General features: G+C 36.9%; 1 protein-coding gene and 1 pseudogene across 2 annotated transcripts in view; both read left to right on the top strand.

Moving 5' to 3' along the window:
• The first annotated feature begins 1,276 nt into the window (after nucleotides 1–1,276).
• On the top strand, nucleotides 1,277–6,830 carry LOC148790558 (protein EXORDIUM-like 2 pseudogene; annotated as a pseudogene).
• Nucleotides 6,831–11,838: 5,008 nt separating this feature from the next.
• Nucleotides 11,839–27,791, top strand: part of LOC104590397 (uncharacterized) — a 30,435-nt gene continuing 14,482 nt past the window's right edge. The window contains exons 1-3 of one of the 2 annotated variants that reach the window (XM_010249063.3): nucleotides 11,839–12,040; nucleotides 20,738–21,273; nucleotides 21,344–21,623. In XM_010249063.3, the coding sequence (XP_010247365.1) occupies nucleotides 20,876–21,273; nucleotides 21,344–21,623 (678 nt within the window). In that variant the 5' untranslated portion in view covers nucleotides 11,839–12,040; nucleotides 20,738–20,875. The remainder of the gene's footprint in view (nucleotides 12,041–20,737; nucleotides 21,274–21,343; nucleotides 21,624–27,791) is intronic. The other variant, XM_010249065.3, reaches the window with a different exon arrangement.

Genomic DNA, 27,791 nt, shown 5'->3' with positions numbered 1-27,791 from the left:
CTAAAAGTACATCTTGATAAGAGAATCTACCTAACCTAGTTATGAGGTTTTACCAATTGCAAACTATCAAGATCCACATCAAGGTTTGACATACCTTTTTTTTTAAATCAAATATTCAATTTCATAGCTTTCAAAAGAGCGACAACTTCAACCAATAGGGAATGAGGTAGACACAAAAGAACTGTAACCACCGCACCAACGAATACCATCACAATCTCTTGCAATGATGCCAAAAGAACCTTTATTTTCAGAACTCTTGTACTTTGAGGAATCCAACAAAATTATTTTTCTTCCTCTCTTCCTTCCCAATTATTAATGCGATATTAGAGATATCTCTACCATAGCATAAATAACACTTTAAGGACAAGACTAACAACCTCCAAATAAAAAAGCAATCAAATCATTCCATATTTCTCAACGGATGGTGGCTCAGTTGGTGGGGTCTCTTGCTGGTCATAACAGAGATTCAAGATTAAATGTTATTGTCACAAGAGTTTGGGGGGTTATGGGGATGTGGTATCCTAGGTTATGCAGTCCCATGAGGCGGCTAGGCCATTGAAAAATATAAAAAACATCAATAATGGATTGTAGTCTATTTGGATATATAATACATAGAAATATCAAAATAAATATGGTTAAATATAAATGTTAGAAATTTGATTTAATGGCACAGTCCTTTGCAGCCTTGCATTGGGAATATCTTCCCAAGAAAAAAAAGCATACAAGTATGGAAATATTCCCAATGCACGATTATAAAAGGCAATGAAAATAAAGTGGACACGGTCTTGTGAGTATTGAATCTGATCTCTAAATGTTATGGTTGAAATTGAAATTATGAATATTAATGAAAACCCTTGTTATTAGTCAAAGAAGTTTTTTTCCCTATGGATTTCATCTTGTTCCACTGCAAAAGAAAATTAAGAATTGCATGAACACATTAATGTATATAGTTTGCATAATAAAAAAACAACAATTTAGGGTGCATCCGTCAACACATATAACATTTTATTATATAAGAATGACTGATGATGACAACAATGACAATGTAGATTCTTGCCTTGGCTTACATTGAGATTAATATGAAAAAAATAGTACATTTATTCCCCTCTCCCTGTTATGTTTATATATATATTTATCTTTATCCACTTGAACCTTGACCATGTGCATGAGTGCACCACTCAACCAACTAAAAATTGGAATACAAGTTTATACCATGGCCTCTGAACATCACAAACTATATAAGACTTACATATGACATCAATATATAATAAGAACAATGACGTCTAATGACGACGACGACGATGATGATGATGATGATGATGATATAGATTATTGCTTGGCTTATATCCATTATGAAAAAAATTACATTATTTTCATATTTCGTTGCTCTGTCAAGGTAAGTGTAATAGGTATAAGGTATCTGATTTTAAGATTTTCTCACTACATTGTCATTGAGTTCATCCCAATCCTAATAAGCATTCATCTCAATCACTTCCAAATTGCACCCTATTATTATATTATTTAGGTTCCATTATTTGTTTGTAATGGAATTTCATTTGTACTAGCATGGAAGAATGTGAGTTAAAATGAGAATTTTGCAAAATTTATTTATTTTTGTTTATGGTTTTACTTTATTCTTCTGTAGTCTATAATCTATACCTCACCTTATGCACTGCAAACAAACTAAATAAAGTATAACTTACAATAAAGCCAAGCCTAAATTAAACTACATCTCATTTGCACTTTCATAAGATTTAAAATACAAATGTTATTGTTTTCATGAAATCGCATATTTGTATTTATACCCTTCCCAAATGGAGACAAAACAAATGAAATTACACTGACACGTGGGTTTGAGTTTGAAAAGAACTAGTTTGTGTCAATGTTTTCAAATCATGGCAAAATCGATCAGTTGAACAAGTCAATCAATTACTTGGCCATGTTTTTTCAGTTCATTTTCACCTGCTAAACCATTAATTTACAAGAAAGAAATGTTGACTTCATCCTTTATGTCAACGTGTTCAAACCATGGCCAATTTTATCAGTTTAACCACTCAAATCATCACTTGGCTATGTTTAATGTTTTTGAGTCCATTTTCACCAGATAACCATTAATTTATAAAAAGGGAAAATTCCTGGTACCTTGTACTTTGGCTCGAGTGGCAATTTGGTCACCAAACTTTAAAATGCAATAATCCAGTACTCGAACTTTCAATTTGCGACAATCCAATACTTGGCATTAACTCATCATCAATTAGTGTGTAAAAAGACATAAATATCCGTCTCATTTGCAATAATCGAGTTTGAGTCATTTTCAAAATGGCGAAAAGGACATCCACTACAATAACTTATCTTTGTGAGTAGTAACCACTATTCATTGCTCTAACCTTCCAAAGAGCACAGTTCTCCCTGCCAATGCTGATAATCGAAATACGTCATTGGACAAGCTTAAATCAAGGGGAAAACATCATTGAAGAGCATCTTACGAAGATTTTCACCCTTTTATTGGGAAAATATCGCCAAAACAGAGAGCATTTGCCGCTATTAGAAGTGTTCTTCTCTTCTTGGAGCTTTTCTTTTGATTCATCGGAGTCTCATCGACTGAACAAGAGGAGTTCTCGCCGGAGAGCCTCCGGAACTCAACAGTGAAAAGCAATTTGGAAGTGTTTTTAATCCCACCGTCGTCAGAGAAAAAAGCATTTGTGACGACAAAATAGAAGACAAGATGGAAATGTTCTCTCTTCCTAGAGCTTCTCTTCAGATTCCTCAGAGTCTCACCGCTTGAACGAGAGGAGTTCTTGCTGGAGAGCCGTTGAAGCTCAATGAAGAAAAGTAGTGAGCAGGAATTATGATATGCGTCTTTGCACGTAATCCACCAAGGGCAAATTATAGGAGAGCTTTGTAGTGGTGAAGAGTTATAGTGATTTTAGGACATCCATTGTGGAGATGATCATAGAAAAATAAAGACTAAACAAAGGGAAAAGTTATAAGATTTAACTGGGCTGGGTGTTGACCTTGGATTGAACGTTGCAAAGGGGAATTAGAAACTACCACCGATGGGATGACCGACGATTGCAACCAGGCTCTACCATTGGCTCCATTAAGTTTATGTGTGGGAATGCCTGAGCCAAGTGGAGATCGCCTTCATGGAGGGTGATATGGGGATTTGTAGAAGAGTGATGAGTTTTCATATGTGAATTCACCTGAGTGTATTTCAACATGAATTTGCACGACGGAACAAGGGAGTTTCCACCAACTTTGATCTATCATAGATTGTTTGCCTCTGGGTAGAAATGGCTTTAGTGGATTACACATGACCAACAAGATAATGAGTAAGTGATGTTCAAGAGGTGGATTTCGTAGGAGATGAAGAGAGAAAATGCTTGATGATGTCAACTACTGTCAATCCCGCTTAAGCAGTAAAGAAAAGCATGATAAGGGAGGTCTATGAATGTTGGGGAATCAAAATGTTGGATAAAGTAGATGGGGATAAAGTGGGGGGGGGGGGGGGGGGGGAAGGTGGTTCTAACCCTTAAACTTCATCTAAATCCATCGCTATAATAAATTATGACAGCGGGACAGATGCACCACAGAGAGGTTGGGGACAAAGGCGGAAAAGGGGCTAGAGGGAACAAAGGGAAGAAGTCCAAAAGCGACCAATTGATCCAGAAGTGGGATAAGTTTCGACATATGTAACATAAAAAAAAAATAATCTAGAAGTGACGAATTGATCCAGAGAAAATATGTACTACTAATAAAAGAGCGAATAGCTCCATTTTTTTGACTTTTCATTATACATTTTTACCCCTTATATAAGCAACATACAACATGCATAAAAAAGGGCATATATGTCATTTACTCTCACTAAAAAAACTGTCTACTTATAACAGTTAAAAAACTGCCCAATTATAACTATTCAAAAACTGTCCACTTATAACAGTTAAGAAACTGCCCACCTATAACTGTTCAAAAACTATCCATGAATTGTGAATAGTTTTGTATTGGAGATACTGTCATGTGCAAATGCACGTACATGTTTACTAGTGTTAATGAGTGTCTCAATTTCTTCTATGATTGGACTTTTGATTTTTCTTCACACATCTAACAATCTCCTCCATGTAAAAATAAAGGAAAATGGTAAAATGGTATGGATTTTATCATAAAGGCTATTTTGGCATTATGAAATTATTTAAACTGCACATGATCTCACATGGTGGCCCTAATTGGTGGTGAGTTAATGCTAGATACTAGATTGTCGCAAATTGAAAGTTCGGGTATTGGATTGTTGCATTTTAAAGTTTGGGGACCAAATTGTCACATCGGCCAAAGTATTGAGTACTAGTCAGGAATTGAATGCTTTTTTATTTTTTTTGCTTGGTGACATTAGAGGTGTAAATTGGGCCATGCCACCCGCGGCCTGGCATGGCCCATATATATATTATATATATTTATATATTTATATATAATATATTATAGTATATAATATATTGATAAAATAAACAATTGTCTTCAATTTTATTATACTAATTTATTTAATTATTGAATATATAAGCAATTGTATACATCAAAATCCATATAAAATTAAAATTTTAAGTTTCTCTTTTCAATTTTTTTAAATAAATAGCTTTGACCCGATCCATGGCTCAGCCTGGCCCAAGGCTTGGCCCACGAACTAGCTTAGCCTACGGCACGACACAGGCCCGCAAGGCTAGCCATGGGCTATGCCAGACCAACCGCCCAAGTTATCACAAGGAAGGGCGGCACGACCCACGGGCCAGCACGACAGGGCCCGTTTTACACCTCTAAGTAACATTAGGCTCAATTTAGGAGTGCAAATATAAATATATTTGTATTTGCTCTACATATGTTTGTGTTTGTACTATCCCCAAGATGAGCCTTACTCAATGATGGACGATCTAGTTAGTTAAATTGCTGGGGGGCTACTAGTAGACTATGGGAGGATGTAACTCATAATTCTGAAGTGAGATGCAAGTACTTTTCTCAAAGATTTGACCTGTAGTGGGTCATGGGTCATAAATCAATTTTTTTTTTTGTATTTTTAATCATTATCCGTACTTGATAACAAATAGATATGTGTCTCCTTTTGTTTACAATAAACTTATTTATATTTATATTTATGAAATGGGATAACTCAAGTTGACCCAAACAATAAATTGTTGACCCATCACCTATAAAAGAAGTGCTTAAATTTCAGGTCATTTTTTAAAGGGATAATGATGGTTCAACCCAGGGTCAGAATTCATAGGCACAAAATATAGTTGGGGTAGGTGCCAACTTGGAATTGATGCAATTCACGAGCGGGCATTGATGCATAGGGTGGGGGTAATTGACCTTTTAAAATGTTGAAGATCTGTAGTGGAAATCATAATTCTACAACGGGCCTGTCCATACTTCTTTGTTTTTTAAATAATATTTTTGTGCAAAAAACAAATAATAAACAAATATAACCAAAGTCTAGGTCTCTATCCGGTCCACCCCTCATCAAACCCTATATAAACGGGACCAATATCTAGGTCTTCAAAGAGTATTTGATTGTCTGAAATTGAATTCAATTCTATTAAGGGTGATCCACTTTTGTTCCATTTATAATTAAATTGAATGTGAATCCACCCCTATCTATTTCAATTTGATTTAAACATATACTAGCGGAGTAACCCATGTTGAGCACAGGAGAGTGATATTGGACAGGGCATTGAGTCAACACAACAATCAACGTTAACTGTGGTGACATATTTACCACATAATCTCGTTGATGAGGGGACAAAAGTCTACATTTGGATGGTTGCAATCGACCAATATCTAGACTAACCTGAGTTGTGGGCCTCTTACTTTGTTTGGCATTTACTCGTATGATACTACTACCTACTCTAGAGCTCGATATTGAAGATTAGGTTTTAGGTGCCTAAGCGAGCTAGGATTAAATCATAATTGAGATAAAATTTGGCAGCTTGCTAATGGCATTCTTTTGAAAGACGTTATTAGGCCTCTAATGGTGTGCTCGGTGACCCTTGAAAGAAACTGCTATTGAATGGGTTGGTCATCGTCCCTGCCAACACCGTCGCCAGGTTAATAATCTTCACCTGCTTTCCTCCTTCGTAAACCCCTCCACCACCATCTTGAGGATGTTGGCTCTTGTTCAACAGTAGCCACTAGTTCTCAAGTATCACAATGGTGTTATTCTGAAAGGCAATTTCACGATTAACATTAGCTGGTACAACAAGTTCTCCCCGGTCCAGCGCTCCATACTTGTCAACTTTCTTCAATCCCTAAACGCCCCTTAACTTCGTGTTGCTTCCTCCGTCTCGTCGTGGTGGGAATCTACTGACAAGTACAAAGTGGGTTCTAGCAAACTCTTCTTAGGGAGGCAAATCCTGGACGAGGAATGCTCTCTCGGGAAGCCTCTCAAGACCTCTCACATGTGCTTTGGCTGCCAAAGGAGACCACAAGAATGCGATCAATGTGGTCTTCACGGCCAAAGATGTTGTTGTAGATGGGTTTTATATGAGCCATTGCGGCACCCACAGTTTTGCTTAGGGGACTCCAGGAACAAAGAAGAGTAAGTCCAAAGTTTGTTTGCATGAAATTCGTCTACATGTGGATCGGTAACTTAGAGACTCAATGCCCACCAACCGATTTACGATCCATTGACACCGCCGTTGGTGCCTCCAAACGATGATGTCGGGGTCGACGGCATGATTATTAGCCTAGCGACAATGCTAGCAGGGACGGTGACCAACCCATTCAACAATGGTTTCTTTTAGGGGCCACTAAGCGTGCCATTAGAGGTCGTGCGCCAATGCCCTGCCTGAGCCCGTCATTGGTCACCATTTCTTCGATGGTGATGGCATAGTTCACGCTATAAGCATCCACGATAGCTCGACTGCCTTGAATGTAATCGGGGAAGATGACAAGTACCCTGTCATAGAAGAGAAGAAGCCGAGCAATTCCATAATGGTCGTGAAGCTCACCAATGGCCTTTGAAAAGACAGGGCGGCCAAGTGCCCATTCCTACATGAAATGTTGTGTCTTAGTGAAGTGGCAAGCATAGCTAGTCAAGCCGTCGTGGATGCTAATAGCATGAACAATACCGTCACCATCGAAGAAGTAGTGACCAGCGACGGGCTTGAACAAGGGATTGGCACCACTACGAATGTAGACACCTTGAATGTAATCGGGGAATAGGATAAATGGACCACGACTCCTTTTGAATAGAGGTTCCGGTTTCATCATAGGGAACGCTATTTTCGCAAGGAAAAAAATGATTTCACATGCGGATACCTTTTCCTGTAGGAAGAAAAGGCCATGTTGCCCAAAACAAAGGTCTATCCCGCCTTTGTATATATGATAGATGCTTAGAGATACTTAAAATTTATTTTTCATAGGTTCAAGTTTTATGCAAGTAACTTGCAGGGACCCGTGCGATGTATGGGATTTGTTAAGCGAAAGCTAAACAATAGAAACATATAAGATTATACAATTGTCTTATATTTTCATATTTTTAAATAATTAATAGTTATTTATATTTTGGGTTCGGCTATGATATGGGAAAGATATGATATCTAAATTTTTTTGACCAATCAATTGGTATCATAAAGCGTGGTAGCCAATCAGATGTTATTTATGAAAATTTAAGGGTGAATTTTGATTGGTCAAAACTCTTCCGATACCGTATCTTTCCTGCATTATAGATTTTCTCTTATATTTTATATACTACTTTTAATAATTTTTTCATAATACAAAATAACAATAATCATTTTCATCTACGGTTGTTCATCAAACTAATGAAACCAACCAAATCGACCCGAGTTGGTTTAACAATTTCCAAACCTGACCATATTAGATCAGTTTCACTTTGGCCATTTGTAAATCGACCAAAATCAAATGACACAACATATATATATTATTTTTAATATAATTTTTTTATTACGGGAAAGTGGAAAAGAATCACGGGGAGTTAGGATCCTCGTGGAGACGGGGATGGGGAAAGGCTCCTCGTCCCACCCCGCCTCGTTCCCATTCCCAATCAAACTAATGAAACTAACCGACCCAATTTCTGGTATTTCCAGTCGGCTTTGGTTCAACAATTTTCTAACCCGAATGGGTTGGATTAGTTTTGCTTTGGCCATTTGTAAACTAAATAAAATCGAATAACCCGATCATAAATATATATTAATATTTTATATTTTAAATATGTTTTTTAATACAGGAAAGTGGGAAAATTCCAATATTTCTTATGCTAAAATATTTTTAATAATGCCATTGTAATTTTTTTAAAAAAATCTAAACTTAATTTTCAAGTTTAAATCTTTTGAACCGATCAACCAAACCAAAAATTGACCCAAACCGATAACCTAAGTGACCAACCCCCCAACCTGATCAGGTCGGTTTGGTTGGCCAAACAACTTACAACTAAACCGAACCAATCTGTGAACAATAGTTTAATCTCCAATAATTATTAAAAAATTATAGCAAAAATACATAATGAATTAAATTTGAAAAGCTAAGTAACAATAGTTTAAATTCCAATAACTATTAAAACTTTAATATTAAATAACAAAACAAAAAATATATTTATACATGATTAATGAAAATATATGTATCACAAAAAACAATAAATAATTACTAAAATATAATAAATATTAATTTTAGTATATATAAATATATAATAAATATGGAATAGGTTTTAAAATTATTATTAATAAACATTAATTTTTTTTGAAAGTTATTTTCTATAATTATTAATTGGTATAAATGAAAATAGTTATTTGCAATATTATTTATTTATTAAAATAATATCATTATTTAAAATTTAAAATATTAATTACTTATTGAATTTAATAATCCATAATTATAGTACTATTAATACATAATTTTGTTATTTTAACTATTTAAAATATAGTTATGTTAAAAATTTAGTTATTTAGCTAAATGTTTAAAATCATAACCCATGTATTATAATTGAAAGTTATTAAGTAACTATTTAAAACGTATTTTTAATTGATTTAATAATTATTGAAAATTTTCTATTAAATAACAAAACAAAAATATATTTATACATAATTATTGAAAATATATTTATCGCAAAAAATAATAAATAATTACTGAAATACAATAAATATTAATTTTAGTATATATAAATATAGATTAAGTTTTTAAATTTATTGTTATAAACATTTTTTTAAATTTATTTTCTATAATTATTAATTGGTATAGATGAAATTAGTTATTTGCAATATTATTTATTTATTGAAATACTATCATTATTTAAATTTTAAAATATTAATTACTTGTTGAATTTTATAATCCATAAAATTATATTACTATTAATACATAATTTTGTTATTTTAACTATTTAAAATCTAGTTATGTTAAATATTTAATTATTTAAAATATTTAGTTATTTAACTAAATATTTAAAATCTTTATCTATTATTATAATTGAAAGTTATTTAGTAAATATTTGAAATATATTATTAATTGATTTAAAATATTAATTTTAGTATTTTGTTATTTGAAATTATTCAGTAAATATTCATATTATTAAGAATATGAATATTATTAAATTGATTATAATTATTTTTGTATTTTTAATAAATATTTTAAATTTATTATATAATTTTTGTTACAATATTTAAATAATTATTAAATTTGTAATTCAAACTTTCTTTAGATAGATGTAGGTAAAAAGTGGGGGAGAAGATAAATACAATTTAGTGATAATTATGGAAAAAAAATCTATAGGAGAAATTTTAGGATACTAGATTATTTAGGTTATCGGAACGTGTAGAGAGAGATGTTTTAGGATTTTTTTGGGAAAAAGTATAGTTTCTAAGTGGTAATTTTAAAAACGACAGAATAAAACAAATAAAAAATTCAAAAAAAGAAAAAAATTTCTAGACTTCCTTGTTTTAATATATATATATATATATATATATATATATATCGATATGTATGTATGCATGCATGCATGTATGTATGTATGTATGTATGTATGTATGTATGTATGTATGTATGTATGTATGTATGTATGTATGTATGTATGTATGTATGTATGTATGTATGTATGTATGTATGTATGTATGTATGTATGTATGTATGTATGTATACATTAGAGAATGACCCTTGTACTAGGTACGGGGTAACTAAATGTGTGTATAATTTAGTTTGAAGCTTATTATTTAGTTATCAAAAATTAAATTAAAAAAAACTAATACGGGCCTTGCATATTTGTTATTGAAAATCTATTCTAACCTATTTTATTTGAAAACCATTATTAATTAATTTATTTTATTTGATTTAAGATATTAAATGAGACCTTATTCGTAAACAATAACCTACTTTATTTGGTATTTACTATTTATCCAATAAATCTATTTTAAAAGTTTAATTAGGTTGCTTCCTAAAAGTTAAATCAAAATTGTAATTAATAAATAATTTTATTTTTGAAAAAAAAACATTTTAAAACAAAAGTGGGTTTATGATAATTTTTTAATGGGTCCCACCATTTGTATTTAATAAAATATGGATAAACATGTGTTAATCTAATAAATAAATGTCTATTGAGAATGCTTATGAGTGAAACTACCCACTTTTTGAATCCTACTTATTGAATTAATAGGATGCGACGCGGTGGTAGTGGCCTCTTGGCTTTAGCGGCAATTTCTTAAAAAATGTCATGTGTCTACCTTTTCAGAAAATGAGAATGCCACATGTCTAAATGGTGGAGGGTTGTAACATGTTAGTGGGTTGTAGGCTTTAGTAGGAGTTTCTTGTGCCATGTGTCTAGCTTTCCAGAAATTGGGAATGCCACTTGTTTAAATGTTGGTAGTGGGCATTAATAGCAATTTTAAAAAAAATGCCACGTGTTTAGATTTATAAAAAAATTGAGAATGCCACGTGTCTAAATGGTGGGGGCTGGAATTTGAAGACCTTCCTTTAATATATATAATATATATGTATATATTTATAATAGATGCTCAATTAATTTTGTTCACAAAATATTATATAAAAGTCATTTTTAATTCATTTTATTAATACATTATAATATTTTGATAAAATTGAATTTAATTTATTATACTATTCATATACATGGCAATTTACTTCATCCATATACCATAATGCTTAACATTGGCATAGAAGTTTGTGATTGATATCCTCACCACTTGGGATCTGCTGCTTGATGCATGTGTATTCATTTGTGATCGGTAATATAGCCCAATGGGAGTAGCAATGGATACATTTATTTATTTTTTTCAGATGAATTCTCAACGAAAAATATTCTCAATACACGACTGAGATGTGTTGTGGGGGCGTGCTCTGGCGAAACAAATCAATCGGAGTTCCCTACGAAAGGCTACGATCATCAATTCTCCAATTCGACTGCCTTACAAAAAAAGTAACAAACTCACAAACTCACAAACTCACATGGGTTCCACGTTTGCAACAAATTAGCTTCCTCTTCGAAAAAGGCGGGCGCGGTTTTTCCAAACACCCGCCAAGCATAACCAGTTCTCTACACGGATCGTGAATGTAGGAAAGCTACGTGACTAAAATGTTACATGTGGCATCTCAAATAGTAAATCAAGAGCCCGAGTCTGCACGGCTGCGAGTTCCGTGCGCGCTCTCTCTCTCTCTCCTATTTGGAAATCGGAACCTGAAACCAAAGGAATTCTAAAGACATGGTGGGACCCACATACACGAACAATGGAAGTCGGTTGGCCTGTTTGTTCATCCACGTGGCAAGAGAAATAGTCCATGTGCACTGGGAAAAGTAGTTTCTTACTAAGCATTAATTAATTAAATTAATTGTATACAGCTATTCATCTCTCCCTCTCAACATAAGAACTAAGAAGAGTAACGACTGTTCATTCCTAATTGCCTATCTTCCCCGATCATTCAGCACCACAGTGGAGGAGAAAATAAATTTCCTTATAAGACCTAATTTCCTTATAAACCCTATATTTTCTAAAACCCTAACTTCGTTCTTGCTTCGTCGGCGATCGGTTACTGCTTCTTTGTTGTAAGCTTGATCCATTTCCTTAATGCATGCTCGATTTCACTGCTATAGCTTTCGTAATTCATATTTCAATTCATGCATCTTATTCTTCATCATTTGTTTATCGTATCTTCCCTTGTATACACGATTTAATATAGATCGGTTCCATGCAAAGGCTTCAATTATTTATTATTTCTCTCTTTTACTAATATGCTTAGAACCTTAGTTTGTTTGGAGTAAAAAAAAGTTTGTTCGATGTTCGTATAGGTCGTAGTTGTTCCGCTTAGTGATCGCGAATGCGTGTTTATTTATTTTCTATTAGCTTGTGATGATATGTAATGAAATTTATATTCCGTTAAAGAAGCAGAAAACCTTCAATCTGCTATCTAGCTTTGTTCGCTGTATACTTACATTTAAACCAATTGTGTACTTTTTACATATTTTTTTTATGCAACCTGAAAGGTAGCTTTTACTTGTATTAATTTTTTTCTGAGGTTTTGTTTTCATTGTCCTGTATAGACCCAGTACTAAATATAACTAACTATAAGTAGATCATCGGCCCCAGGATAATATATTTTGGTTTAGAGCGAGTAAATAATTACAAAAATAGCCGTATCAGATGTTGTGGTAGTAGTGTATTTATTAATATCATAAGTTACGTATAAATACTTCTAAGTTCCACAGCAAATTCTTCGGTCATAAATTCATTAACATGGTCTGGCGACAGTATTTATGGATCTTGAGAACTCAAAATCTGGAATATGAATCTAAAACGGAAATGGTGAAAGATTTCTTTGGATCGAGCAAAGCAAGTAGTCATTATTTAAGTACATTCTTATTGAATGGAGAATATCTCATTTCCATTAGTATATAAATAAGTTTTGTTACGATGGGTAAATAAAAAACTCCATTGCAAAAGAAATTTGTGAGTCCCATTTGTGAAACATGATGTAGAAGATATACCTTAAGTTAAATGATTGAAATTAAAATATTATATCCATTTATTCCCCAAAACTAACTTGCAAATATATGTATATATACATTTATGAATGTATATGCACAGTTTTAAGTAGTGTAATCATTTCTAAGTCTCTTGGTCTAATTGTTATATTAGAGGTTCCTCTCGTCTGAAACATCTAATCCACTTGTTGTCATTGTTCTTTTTTTGGTCAGTAAAAATTTGGACCATGGATTGTGCAGGCACAGGGGCCATTTTAATCATCTTCATATAGTTCTAATTTCATTAGATGTCCCAAAGAGGCCCACTGTCATTAATTATCCCCACTCCTTGACTAAGTGACATATGATTCCTTTTGTAACTGATATAATTCCACTTATGAGTGGTATTGAATTTTTGGTAGGTGCCTCTGATACAGCGGAGTTTATTGCAGTGCTTCACAACCTTCCATGCATAATACATTTTAACAAAATTACAAAACTTACAGGATTACCCAATGTTTGCTGTACTTACTATGTTTTTGTATGATATAGGATGTTCCTCCCCCCATGGTAAATAAGCAGATTAGGCTCACCTTTGATGTTGAAATCAGCTGGGAATTAACCAAGATATCTTTGCTATCTTATATTTTTAATGATGGATATCACCATACATATGTATATACACAACTGAGCAATATCTGATTGAATATAGATAAAAAGGGGAAAGAAGCCCTATATGTGAAAACTCATAGTTGGTATGAATCTACATTGTGCAAAATATGGAAATCCTGTATGCAAAAGGCTTACAATAGTTGGTATATGCATGTGTGAGAAGTATTGTATTTAATATGGGTAAAACAGTTATGAAACCTTGTATGAAAAAATCACACACAGTAGTTGACTAGTTGGTATGTATTTATACAAGTACAAAATATGGAACTTTTGCAGTTTGAGCTTCAATGATAATGGTATTATTATTATTATTATAAATATGACTCTATCCTAAATCTCTAAACCCCTCTAAGATAGAGGACTAAAAGTAAATTAGCACTCCACTTCACCAATAACCAACAACTTGGGACACCTTTTGCCTTGGGAGCAATGATTTAAAAGGCACGCCTAGGCGCATAGGCAAGGCGCATTTTGGGGTATGCGCCTCCTCCAGGTCCTAGGCGCACCCCTTTCAAAAGGCGCACGCCTGGTGTGCCTAGGCGTGAGCCTGATGCGCCTAGGCATGCGCCTGATGCGCCTTGCTCCTCAACCCAGGCGTGTCCTTTTTAAAAATTTGCGCTTTTGCTTTTTTTTTTTGAGTCTAACGGTTGGGCTGGGGGCTTTTGCTTGCTCACCGGAGCTCTGAGAACCCCCCTATTTGCTAATGTTGTTCATTCATTCATTGTAATAAAAAATCTTCTTAAAAGTCAATGAAAGTTATAAAACCATTATTTTTTATGTGAGAAATAAGAATATCAGACCTCAAATCTAATTTTTATGTGAGAAATAATTAATTTTTTTGAAAAGGCCTCAAATCTAAAAATCAACTTTGAAAAAAGTTGTGTGGTGGGAATCATTATGGATGCTCAAGAAATAGAGGCTATTGCATGTTGCTTAAGAGTGCTCCACCTCATCCTGGCCCTTAACTTATCTGGGTCTTTCCCTAGGAGCTAACCCAAAGGAAAGCCGGTTTTGGATCCCTGTTGTGGAAAAGTTTGGAAAGAAGTTGGCAAGCTGGAAAAAGAATTATAACTTTGTGGGGGGTAGAGTGATTTTGATTAAATCCACACTTGCTAATTTACCGGTTTACTTTCTGTTTATCTTTAAGGTTCCTACTAGGGAAGCTAAGAGGATAGAGAAGATGATGAGGGACTTCTTGTGGGAGCTGGGGCAAGAGAAGAAGGATCATTTGACTAGATGGGAGTTAGTTAGTCAAAGTAAGGAGGATTAGGATTAGGGAATATCACTTTTAAGAATGCAGCTCTTCTAGGTAAGTGGTTGTGGAGATGGCCTTTAGAGAGGGAGAGGTTATGGTGTGAAGTGGTGGCAAGTATCCATGGCTGTTCTGGAAATGGTTGGGATGTAGGGGTATCCAGATGGGCAACTCTTGCAACACCTTGGAAGGCAATTCATGGCAGCCTCCCACAGTTCCTACGCTTTGTAAGGTATGATGCTTGCTCTGGGACTTAGGTTCTTTTCTGGGAAGACACTTGGGTGGGAAATTTGCCCCTTAAGGATCTATTCTCTTCTCTCTTCTCTATTTCCCTTTATAAAAAAGAACCAGTGTCTTCCTTTCTTTCGTTCCCGTATACCCCCTTGTTGACAAATTGGGACCTTGGCTTTCGTAGAGGGTTGAGGGATGAGGAATCCCTATCAGTTTCTGAGCTCTTATTGCTACTTGATTCTGTTTGCTTGGACCCACTCATTTCTGATAGGAGGATTTGGACTTTGATTCCGAAAGGGTCGTTTACTTGTGCTTCTTTCTTTAATTCTCTTTGTTCCATTTCCTCTCCTGGGGCTTTCCCAGTTAAGGAAGTCTTGTCTAGGCCTATTCTCCCAAAAATAGCCATGTTTTGTTGGGAAGTTTACTATTGGTAAAATCAATACGATGAATAACCTACAGAAGAAAAGACCTTTCTTGTGTTTATCCCCTAACTGGTGTATTTTGTGCAAAGTGCATAATGAGGACTGTTACCACTTATTGATTTCTTGTCCTTTTGCTGTAGTCATTTGGAATTGGGTATTTGATTTGCTTGAATGCAGGTGGAACTTGCCAATTGAGGTAAATTTGCTCTTTTGCCCTTCTACCTTTGTGTGGACCACAAGAAGAGGGAGAATCATGTTGAAGTGTATAAGAGCAGCTCTCCTTTGGACTATTTGGGAAGAGAGAAATTCCAGAATTTTTCAGGAGAAGTAAAGAAGCATTCTTGAGGTCAAAGACTATATTATTACAATGACTATTTTGTGGCTGAAATCCTTAAAACTCTTTCAAGATTATTCCTTTGAGGATTTAATGAGGAATTGGTATGTAGTTGTCCTCACTTCCTCTAGAAAGCCTAGAGTTCAAGTAACTTGGACTCCGCCGATGGAGGGTTTTGTTAAGCTGAACTTTGACAGATGTAGTCAGGGTAACCTAGGGTCATTTGGGATTGGTGGTGTACTGAGAGATGAGAACATCAACATCATTGTTTTTTTTCGGGACTGGTGGGAATAGGAGACTCTTTGAGGGCTGAACTCCTAGTTGTACCACAGGGGGTACAAATTGCTTATCAACTTGGAGTGCAAAACTTAATTATTGAAGGAGACTCCAAGGTGGTAGTAGGATGGTTGGGTGACCCATGTACTGTCACTTGGAACTTTAAGGATATCCTAAAAAAGGTAAAATGGCTATTGAGGGGCATGACAGTTAGAGTTTAGTGGTTGGGTAGATCGGCTAATGCCTTGGCTGATTATCTTGCTAAACAAGGGGCTACTCGGGTTTCATTGTATTAGGCTTCTTTGTAATTTTCTTTTTCCTTTGCTTTGTTATTTAGCTAAAGGGTTGATGGTTTCTTCCATCTCCCCTCCTTAAAGGGGAGGTAGCATCTCATGCCTCTCCCTAATTTGTACTATCTTTGGCTTTGATTTAATAAATTTGACAATTCACTGATAAAAAAAAAAGAATATCAGACCCTAACATAGACTTGTTCGGGCTTGCCTCGAAGGGCGTGGTACAAAGGCGACTCATAGAATAAAAAATGCAATATGTTTTACATCACATTAGCTACTTGAAGCAATGCAATTAAGGAAAAAAAGAGATTGTGGGTTTACATGCTTGAAAATGCTTTATATGTTCGCTTTTATTTTTAAATTTTCATTTGAATATGCTTTACATGCTATGTTTATGTATTTTAATTTTAGATAATAGGCTTTTTAAAACATTTATTTTAAAATTTAAGGTTATATTTTTTATTAACATTATGCTTAATATTTTTTGATTTTTTTTGCATTTTTTAAAAATTTTTGGCAATTTTTTTTGGATTTTCACTTTTTTGTTATTTTTTAGCTTTTTTTTTCGTAATTTTGTGCCTTGCTTAAAAGGGCGCGTGTCTCGCCTTGCGCCTTGCACCTTAGGCACAAATTGGCCCTTGCGCTTTTTTTGCACCTTGCACTTTTAAAACATTGCTTGGGAGTTAGGGATGTTTCTTTCTTTCCAAAATGCCAACAGATGGAAGATGGAGGTAAATTTTACCAGATGTGACTATTTTTTCTTTTAGTTTTTTTGGTGAATCATTGCACCAAAAGGTAAATTTTACTAGATGTGATTTTTTGTTGTTTTGGATTTGGTGAATCATTGCACTGCGAGTATTCACTCTGAAAACTTCCCCATCACCTACTGATGTACAAATTCAACTCAACTAAGCCTTGCTACAACTATATTGGGTTGGCTACATGAATTCTGTTCCACCATTCTTCTCTGTTCAGTGCTACATCTATTGTTAAATTGTGGTCCCTTAAGTCATTTCTCATCACAACCCATGTACATTTTTTGGTCTGCCCTTATCTCTTCTAGAACCACTGATAATGCTTTATGAGTACTCACAATGAATAACTACAACCATAGAAAATCATCCACAAATGAAGAACTATAAGTGGTGGATCATATTAATTTAGTCGTGTGGATTTTCCTTTTTTGATAAAGGCGAGGAAACTAAGAAAGAGCCTTAGAAGACATGGCTTCTGCCAAATACAGGTCATTTCCCTTGAGGGTCAATTCTCCTATTTCATAGACCTAAGCCATGGAACAATCAGTTGTGGTGTTGGGGCATCCAGATAGCTACCACAAAAACCATGGCATATAGGAGGCTCTTGATACATCTTAAGTATTACTTCCCACAATTCCTAGCAAATGATGACATATACTTTTCTTTGCATCTGAGGAAGGTTGCTAGTTTTCATTCTCACCAAGCTTGTCCAGATTTAGCCATTTAGGATTATCGTTTTACTGGTAATGGATTTTAATGGTGATTTAATATGTGTGAAATTTGATTTTACTTGTGCAAACTGCAAGTAGGAAGAATAAGTAAATCTTCACCTCTGATAACCAAAGATCAATAAGCTTGATTCAATCATCTTTTATGGTATAGTCTAAAATGTCCACTACTTTATATGAAATCTGTCATAGAATTGGAAGCCTAGGACCTCCTGTCGGCTTGTCTAAATGTTAAATCTATTTAGGTAGGTGTCTAACTTACAGGACTGTATTGTTATAATTTCGTCCTATATGACTAATTCAATATGGGTCCAATTCAGGGCCGTATGTTTTTCTGAAGAAGGTAAAGTATGATTTTATTACTGAGCTAGGTCCCTGAAAAACTAAGTACAATCAGCAAAGTATCTATAAGACAGTTGGTGACTGTAGAAAGATACAAAAAGTTGAAGCTTTACTACAGAAATAAAATGAAATGGATGCACTCATTTCAGGTCCAATATTTTTTATTGGTAGTTGGGTCCTATTTGAGTAATCAAATGGGTACTTGCCATCTATAGACTTGGTATGAACTTTGGAATGTATACATATATGTAAAGACATACACAATGGGAGCTGCTATTGCCAGTTGTCACTCTTGCTATGAAAATTTTAAGTACTCATTGACTAAAATAACTCTTCTATTTTAGCCATTTAGCTGGATTTTTTTGAGAAAAAAATGAGAGGCATTAAGAAAAAGCAATCTGTGATCTTTGTGTTATTTTAGTCCAAAGACATTCAAAAAATTTTAAGGGGACTGGACCAATCTGACAATAGCACCTAATTTTTGTTTATTCCTGTAATTATGTAGAATTTTTGGTGTTCTTATATTTAAATTGTCAATGTATATAAATACCTACTACTTATCAGCATTTGTTCAATATAGCTTATGAAATTTGCAACAACTAGCAATCACCATTGCTTGAAGTGTTTTCCAATATTAGAATTTAAAAATTTCAAGTGTTTGGAAAACTGGACTGAACTGGCTGGTTGAACCGGTTGACCTATGACCAGGCCCCCTGGCCAGTTCGGTCATACCCTAAAAATCGGAACTCATAACAAACTTGCCAAAACTGGTTTGACTGTCCAGTTTAACCGAAGAACTGGTGAACTGGTCCCGGTTTCATAAAACTGCCCAGGCCACTAAATGAATGGAAATTTCTAAATGCTAATGGCAAGACTTGAACCTATGACCTTGTATTTATGTGTATGTTACCATTAATCCATTGCTTTATTTGTGCTCACTTTGCCTCTTTTAATGTGTATATTGTTTTAATACACATGTTTTAAAGACAATGCAAGTTGAGAGGCTTGAACCCTGGTCATTTGCTTTAAAGATTAAGGAAGTAACCATCTATCCACCACATTCAAGTGTGGTACCATTTGTGATTATATTACATATACTATTTATGTGACCCACAGTATATATGTTATCATGGTCTGATCCCCAATTTGACCTCAGTTGAACCTCTGACCTATGAACCTATATCCTTTTTCCAGTTCTATGCTCGGTCTTGTTCTATGAATATTGTTTTTTTTTCTTAGTAATGTATTCAATTGGCTTTGATATATTTAGATGAAGCACATAAAGTACTGAATCTGTTCAGAATCATTAAATTACAAATCTCCAACACCATTTCTCAGATAAATATCTGCCTCTACGATTGATTCCAAAGATCTGCACTTTTGCTTTCTTAGAAGTTTCCCTGAAGAGTTCCTGGAGTCTCGGAATCTGATGTTTGTCCAACATAGACACTTATTAATTTAGGTGAGCCCCTGCATCCTATGTTGGTAAAAAAAAATTTTATATAATACTATAACAATAAACTTTATGTTCCATGAATAGAAGGTGGCAATGTTTGAATTAGGATCATAGAAACGGAACGAAAAGAAATTTAAATCCCATGAGATATTTTTCCTAGGTTACCATGCTCTTGATCTTTAGATCATTTGGTAAGCCCTCTATGTGCATATAAAGAAAAAGGGAAGCACAGATAGAAGCAAAAAAAGACTTCAAAGAGTGCTTTCTTTAGTCGAGTGTAGGTGAATATAAAGATCAAATGGAAAAGGCTTCTTCATTCTGATTAATTGCAAGAGACTGAAATCAAGGAGAGAAAGAGCTTCTAGTAAGGGTTTAATGATATTGTATGGGATCTTCTGTTGTATATTAGTGTATGTTAAGGTGTTATAATTTTGTTATTAAGTACTCCTAAATTAATCAAGATGTTATCCACGAGAAATCTCTGATTGTAGATGATTTGTGCAAGGTCTCCTCATATATGGAGCGTCTTCTAACTTCTTCAAGTTCTTATCCCCCAAAAATTTATGAACAAACAAGGTAATCCAGAAGGCAGGAAGCAATACAACCATACTAATTCTAATTTTTTGGATTTTCAAATGCTTCTAAAATCCAATGCCCCACAGTCATGTTGTGAATGAGGCTTTTCTTAAACTCTATTTTAATATTATGAGCCAAACCTAGAAATTGGCTTATGATTCTCATATTATAAATAGAATTTCCCATGCCTTATCTCAAATAAGTACATTTTGTTTGATCCTTGCACTAACTATTATAATCATTCTAAGAGATTTTTCCTTTTGGAGCTTTAGGATTATTGCTTGCTTTTCTTATTGTTTGTAAATTATTGCTTCTATTTGGTATTTCTAATTCTTTGATGGATGTTGAAGAGTTGTCTTTTGAATTTGAGCAGTGAATTTGATTTGCTTTTTAAGTTTGCATTTGATTATGGGTTCTGATCTCTTCTCTTCATCATTCTTTGCAGGCATGCCTCTTACTGTTTGTGCTCTCACTGTCATTAGGATTCTTAACTTGGCTTTCATGTGTGGTTGCTCTATACTTATTTCATATATTACTTCATTCTCTGCGCGTGCAACTCAAAAGGTTTGGAGAAATTAATGCAATGGCAACCAGTAGTAAATTCAGGCTCTCTTCTGGTAGCCCCGATAGGCCATCTTACCCTACTGGACAGCGTGGAGCCTATGGTTCTTCATTGGACAAGTCAGGCAACTTCCATGAGAGCATGGAAAATCGCATCCCGCCAGCACTTCCAAGCATGTCGAGAAGTGGTTCATCAGTCACTCAATTTGATATAATTAATTTTTTCCAATGCTTGCATCTGGATACAAAACTGATGGCTGTGGACCATAGGTTCCCTCGACAATTTGAACTAAAGAGAATTCTAGTTGCTGCCACTGCCAGTAGTGATTCTCCATCTATCTCTTTAAGTAGCAAGGTGGCTGCGATAGAGGATCTTAAACGAGCTAAGATTATTCTAAATGAGACCAGTATGAGAGCAAGGTATTTGCTACTTTTATTTCTGCTGCAATTTGGAGCATATGGACTGTTTAACAAAATTTTCTCTATGCAGGGATAGAGGAAGAAACTTGAATGATGCCATATCCAAATTTGGGAAGTTTTTCCAAAGCACTCTGGTAAGGAAGAGAACACGAGCAGATGCTTCATCAAGTGACAGGCCAAATGCCTCAATACCAAGTGAACGACCAGTTCTTGGAGGAAGCATGGCTAACATGGGGTCTCATAGTCATATGATCTCAAAACCTTTTGATGTAGAGCCACAAAAGTTGGAAGAGAAGCTTAAAAATGGTCTACCCAATAAACGTGTCAGAACATCTATGGTGGATGTACGGGTTTGTCTCCTAGTCTTTATATCTTTCTGCTATTTCTGTTAATCCCCAACAATCTCATTAAACCAAAAGGACAACGTTTGCTTATACCAGTTATTTTAGTAGTCACAAATGCTCATGGATTAAACTGTTCTTTATATTTTTTTTGCGGCCTTCAAATTGTCTTTATTGCTTTTGAATATGATTTGTTTGTCTTTTACTTTGGACCTACTTTTAAGATCCATTACATTCTCATAGAAAACTGCATTCCTTCAAGAAAATTACTTTAGGTAAATTTTTTTTGGTGTGCCCAGTGCCGCAGTCACTTGAAGAAGTGGTTTATAGGATGAGTACACTTTAGAGAAAGCCCTAGGGAAGCTGGAAGACACTGAGGTTTAACCATGGAAGCTCACAGGACAAACTGTAAAGCACATATTTGACCCCTTTAGGTGCCTTATGTTAAGGATTTGTGCCTCATATAATCAAAAGTAGGGTTGTTATTACAAAATTGGGAGTTCTAAGATTAACTTCTTATTTTCTATACTTGTTTGAACATAACTTAGTATAGGTGACTTATTCTAGACCCTTTTTGATGTTCTTTTCACGTGGGAATTTCTCTGAGTGGCATTGAAAGGTTTTTATCTCTTTCCATCCATTTGCTTTTAAATCCATAACTTCTATTACCGTCTGATTTTAACTGAACATTATATAAATATAAATGGTAGTTCTTAATTGAACCATTTTCTAAATTTAGCTTGATCTTTTATGTAATTGTTGACTCATGTGGCCTTGTCTCAACTATATGGGGTTGGCTACATGAATCCTTTTTCGCCATTCCGCTCTGGTTAGTGCCATATTAAATATATAATTATATAAATATATACTTAAATATTTTCTTGTATTTTTCTAATTTTATACTTCTTTAGTAATAATCAAATCATTTTTTTTTGGGTTTTAGGCCATTTTCATGAAGAATAAGAAAATTATGTGATTTATGGGTACTGGGCTGAAGGGAATTATTAGATTTTGAGAAGAAGAGTGGGTTTGAGGTTTGAAAAAAGAGAAGCTCTAGATGTTTGGGATGTGGCTTTTGTTTCTGAATTGAGGACATTATATGTGGTCTATTTCTCTTAGAGTTGAAAGTGTTTAGGGGAATGGGTTGTCTACCTTTGTTATTTCTGTCTTGGGTGATTCCTTATCACATTTTCTTCTACTGCCTTTTTCTTTTAATGAATTTGTTATGGGCCCGGGCGTAGGATCTCGTCACGGGTCGGTCCACGGGGAGAACCTCTTGCTTTCCCTTGCGCCTTCCCTTGCGTGCAGACCCTATTGTGGCAACCGAATGGGTGATTTGTCCAAGAGACCACCCGAACTCTCCTCACTCTTCTCTTAACTGGAAAACTGAATGCCTTTATTCCAATTCACAGCTTCTTAAATAGGAGATTACAAGAGGTGACTCCTTATTTCATTTGACTAAGCTAGGACAATCCAACTTTAAATCAAACTCCTACTTCTAATAGGTAAACAAACTCCTACTAAGAACATAACTTAACTCCTATCTCTAATAGATAAGTAAGAACAAAACTGGATAAAGTAAGCTAATGGAGAGCTGGCAGGATAAGCTGACGTGGCAAGATAAGTTGCTGTGTGGGCCCTCCTCACTGCTGCTGCCGGCGGCGGCAGTATGTCCTTCCTACGAATGCCATTCATAACATCACACCCCTCCTGGGCAACGAGCTTGTCCTCAAGCTCGAGATCTGGATAGGCGTTGTGAAGATCAGACCAGGGAATCCAGGTGGCCTCAGCTGATGATAGTTTGTCCCACTCTACTAGCACTTCTAAGGTCCCTCGATTGACGCGGGACCGGACAAGAGCCCGAGGTTGGAGAATGGGTCTGCCGTCCTTTAAGGGTGGTAGGGGAGGTATCTTCTCAGGAGGAGTCCCTGTAAATAGCTTGAGTAAGGACACGTGGAAGGTATCATGGAGTCTGCTGTGGTCTGGTAGCTCGAGTTGATATGCAACCTTCCCGATCTGCCGTAAAATCTTGAAGGGCCCGTAGAATTTGGGGGCCAGTTTAGGGGAAGCTCTGCGTCTGAGGGATTGCTGCCGATAGGGTTGGAGCTTCAGCCATACGAATTGTTCGGGTTCAAAGGTTAATTCTCTGTGGTGCTGATCGTAGGCGTTCTTCATGCGTGCCTGAGCCTGCTGTAAGCGTAGGGAGACTTCGGCGAGGAGGGCATCGCGGTCTTGCAGGCGTCGATCCACTTCTTCCTGAAGGGATGAGAGATCCATCGTATGGACGCCCAAGTCTTGCGGAATAAAGGGGCCAATTTCAAAAATTTTTCTCTCCCTTCAACTGGGAATCGCATTCCCTATTTAGAAAATCATATTTTCAAGGATCAATCTTGAACCATAAACTGAACTAGATCTAAACCAAAAGGAGTAGGAGAAGATTATACCTGATACGGAGAAACATTATCTCCCAACGAAGGTGTTCACGCCCAAGGAAGGATCCGAAGATTGCTCCCACTGAAGATGGCGCAGTGCAGGATGGAGCAAAATCAGCAGTATTCTTCTTCAAGAATTCTGTTCTTCGCAAGAAATAACAGGATGGCACGTGAGCACAGCTTCCTATCAATTCTTTCTCAAAGAACTGATGTCAAGATCGAATCTTGACTTCTCCCACAACTGGAGATCGAACTGGCAAACTGGGCGGCAAGAACAAGGAGGCTGCAAGAGAGAATTTTGCAGGGTTGCTTAATTCTTTCTTCTGTAATTTCAACACTTAAGAGGATCTGATTATCTGATGATTCTAAAGGTTGCCGCCCCCTCCTTCTTTTGTAAACCCAAAGGATCAGCTCCTAATCCAATTAGGAGCTGCTTATCCAAATCATATTTGGATCAGACCTCTCTTTAGGTGATAAGGATAAACCCTTATCTTATCTGTAGATTAGATCAGCCCTCTCCTAATCTCATTAGGAGGTTTCTAGATTCGAATCATATTCAGATCTGGACTCTCCGAGTGGATAGGGTTAAGACCCTATCCTATCTGCTGATTCATCTCAGAAATCGCCCATATTTAACTTATTAAATAAGTCCAGTTCGAAATGGGCTTTAGGCCCATTAAGCTTATGTGCTCACTTAACCTTCCTAACTGCTGCCCAGTTGGGCTTCCTTGTATGGCGTGGGACCCAAGCATTGATCTACACATCAGCCACATGGGTTCGGCCCAGCCTTTGTTACAAGGCTTGACCGAATACACTGTTATGGACAATGCACCCCCTGAAACCCATCAAATGGGCTCTATGGGCCCGACACTTACCCTAGGTGGTTCCTGGGCCAAGCCACCTTGTAACACCTAGGGACTGTGGGCAAACGCAAGATTAGCCCATCAGGCATTAACCTCAATGGTCTTACATTTAACCTCTCAGCCCATAATGATCATACACTGCCCGACAAGTGAGGACCTCTCCCTCGGCTGCAATGAACAGTGTTGCACTCTCTACTTATATGGATCCCGGGAATTAAAATCTTTTGCAAACATTTTAGAAACCATAATATATATACTTTTATATCTCATATAAAATATACTTTGCAAAACAAATCTCAACGATTGAAATCGGCTGCCGGCAGTCTTGGTTTCCATCAGTGAGAGTGCATCCCCGATCATTACCTTTGTCCGACAAAGGGGCTGATCCTGTCACTATGATCACCCACTCAGATGAATTCTCAGACTGTCCCAACATACCCAGGTTTTAAACCCCGCTAAGGATCTCATTGACTGGTACATCAAAGACAGCCCAATCCGACACCTAGTGCAGTATCATAATCGAGTATAGGGGTCGGGTGTAACTTTCCAGTTTTGCCCATCAATCTCCAAGGTCCAGGGCAATACTGGAAATCTGGTCCAGTTCAAAGATTCAATTAATCCTACACTGTACGTGCCTAGGGTCTCACCCTGGCAGCTGAGACAGGCCACCCCAACCAACTTGGTGGCACAACAGTGTCAGCCTTGTCAGGATAGATCTCCCCAGACCGACCCACTGGCTGTGAACATTCTAAACTAACACGAGTCTCATTAAGTGTCCAGTTTAAGGGCATTACACAGAAACGTACCAAGGGAACATGAATCAAGTATGCACTTTTATTCATTTACAATAAACTCATAAAGTACATCATTCTGATTGAAGCTAAGGGCATACAAAACTGTCCAACACTTCCCAACCGTGTCGAACCCGGTTTGTAAGACAATAGACGGGGAGGGTCCCGACCATGAATAACTCGGAAGGGAGTCATGCCAAGAGAGGAGTGATAAGATGTGTTGTAACAGTATTCGGCCCACGGGAGGTACTCCACCCAACGCCGTGGCTGGTCTCCCACAAAACAGCGGAGGTACATCTCTATCGTTCGGTTTACCACCTCCGTTTGGCCGTTTGTCTGTGGATGGTGGTAGGCGGAGGAGAAGGCTAGGGCTGTTCCCTCCAGTCGAAATAGCTCCTTCCGGAAGGTACTAGTAAAAATCGGGTCCCTGTCACTGACGATGGATTCGGGTAGCCCATGCAGTCGGAAAATATGGGTGAAGAAGGTGTGGGCGACTGAGACCGCGCTATATGGGTGGGATAAGGGGAGGAAATGAGCATACTTGGAAAAACGGTCCACCACCACAAATAAGACCGATTTCCCGCCAACCTTGGGTAGGCCCTCAATGAAATCCCTGGAAATATCGGCCTAGATCTGAGTTGGGAGTGAAAGCGGTTGGAGAAGGCCTGCTGGGTGCAAGTTTTCCCACTTTTGTTGTTGGCACATAGAGCAATTCTAAATGAAGTCCCGCACCGAAGCCCTCATGCCCCGCCAGTGGAAATCGGTGTGGATGCGGTGCAATGTTTTCTGGACACCTTCATGCGTGGAGTTGTGTATGCTGGAGATGACAGAGGGGATTAAGGGACATTCGGCTGGAAGATATATCCGTCCCTTATAGAGTGCTAACCCGTCGTGCATGGACCAGTTTAGGTTGGTCGTTTTGGATTGTATTTTCTGGACAAGATCATTCCACTCTGGTGATTGTGGCAGCGTGTTTCGAATGTCTTCCAGCAGGGTGGCTCGGGGTTGGGGGATCGCATGGAGGAGCATACTGTCTTCTTCTGCTCGGCGAGACAAGGCATCTGCTGCACGGTTCAAGGTTCCCGCCTTGTAGTCCACCCGAAAATCGAAACCCAGTAGTTTGCTGACCCAATGCTATTGCGGCGAAGTGGTAAGCCGTTGTTCCAACAAATATTTGAGGCTGTAGTGGTTCGTCTTGACAACGAAAGACCTTCCCCATAAGTATGGCCTCCAGTGCTGCGCTGCCTTAGCCAGCCCAATCAGTTCCCGTTCATAGGCGGTTAATTTAAGGTGGCGGTCAGCCAGTTTGCGGCTGACGAAGGTGACCGGATGTCCTTGCTGCTGTAGTATGGCACCGATGCCGGTGCCGGATGCATCGCATTCGACTGTGAACTCGAGCTCAAAGTTTGGCAGCTGTAGGATCGGAGTGGAGGAGAGGGCCTCTCTTAAACTCACAAAGGCTGCATCGGCTGTATGATCCCAGTGAAAAGCATTCTTCATGAGTAGATTGGTTAGTGGTGCCGCCAAAAGTCCGTAATTTTGTACGAACTTGCGGTAGTAACCCGTCAACCCTAGGAATCCGCGGGGAGCCTTGGCGGATTGCAGTCTGGGCCATTTCTTGATCGCCTAAATCTTGGAATCATCCACAGTGACCCCTTGCCCGCTGATCACATGTCTTAAGTAAAGGACCCATCGTTCCCCAAAGGAGCATTTGGATCGCTTAAGGAAGAGTTGGTGCTGTCGCAGGAGTTCAAAAATGATCCGTAGATGCTGCACATGTTCTACCCACGACTTGCTATAGACTAGGATGCCGTCAAAGAATACCAAGACAAATCTGCGAAGGTGGGAGTGAAACACTTCGTTCATCAGGGACTGGAACGTGGAAGGAGTGTTGCTGAGGCTGAATGGCATGACTAGGAACTCAAAATGGCCATGATGTGTCCTGAAGGCCGTTTTCTCTATATCTTCGGGAGTCATCCGGACCTGGAAGTAACCTGACCGGAGGTCTAATTTTGAGAAGTATTGGGCGCCATGGAGTTCGTCCAACAGCTCATCTACGATGGGGATAGGAAATTTATCCTTGACCGTTCG

The sequence above is a fragment of the Nelumbo nucifera genome, chromosome 6 (assembly GCF_055504915.1).
Source record: "Nelumbo nucifera cultivar China Antique chromosome 6, China Antique-T2T, whole genome shotgun sequence".
Classification (NCBI taxonomy): domain Eukaryota; kingdom Viridiplantae; phylum Streptophyta; class Magnoliopsida; order Proteales; family Nelumbonaceae; genus Nelumbo; species Nelumbo nucifera.
Note: the sequence above shows the minus strand (reverse complement) of the source record. Positions and strands in the feature narration are given on the sequence as shown.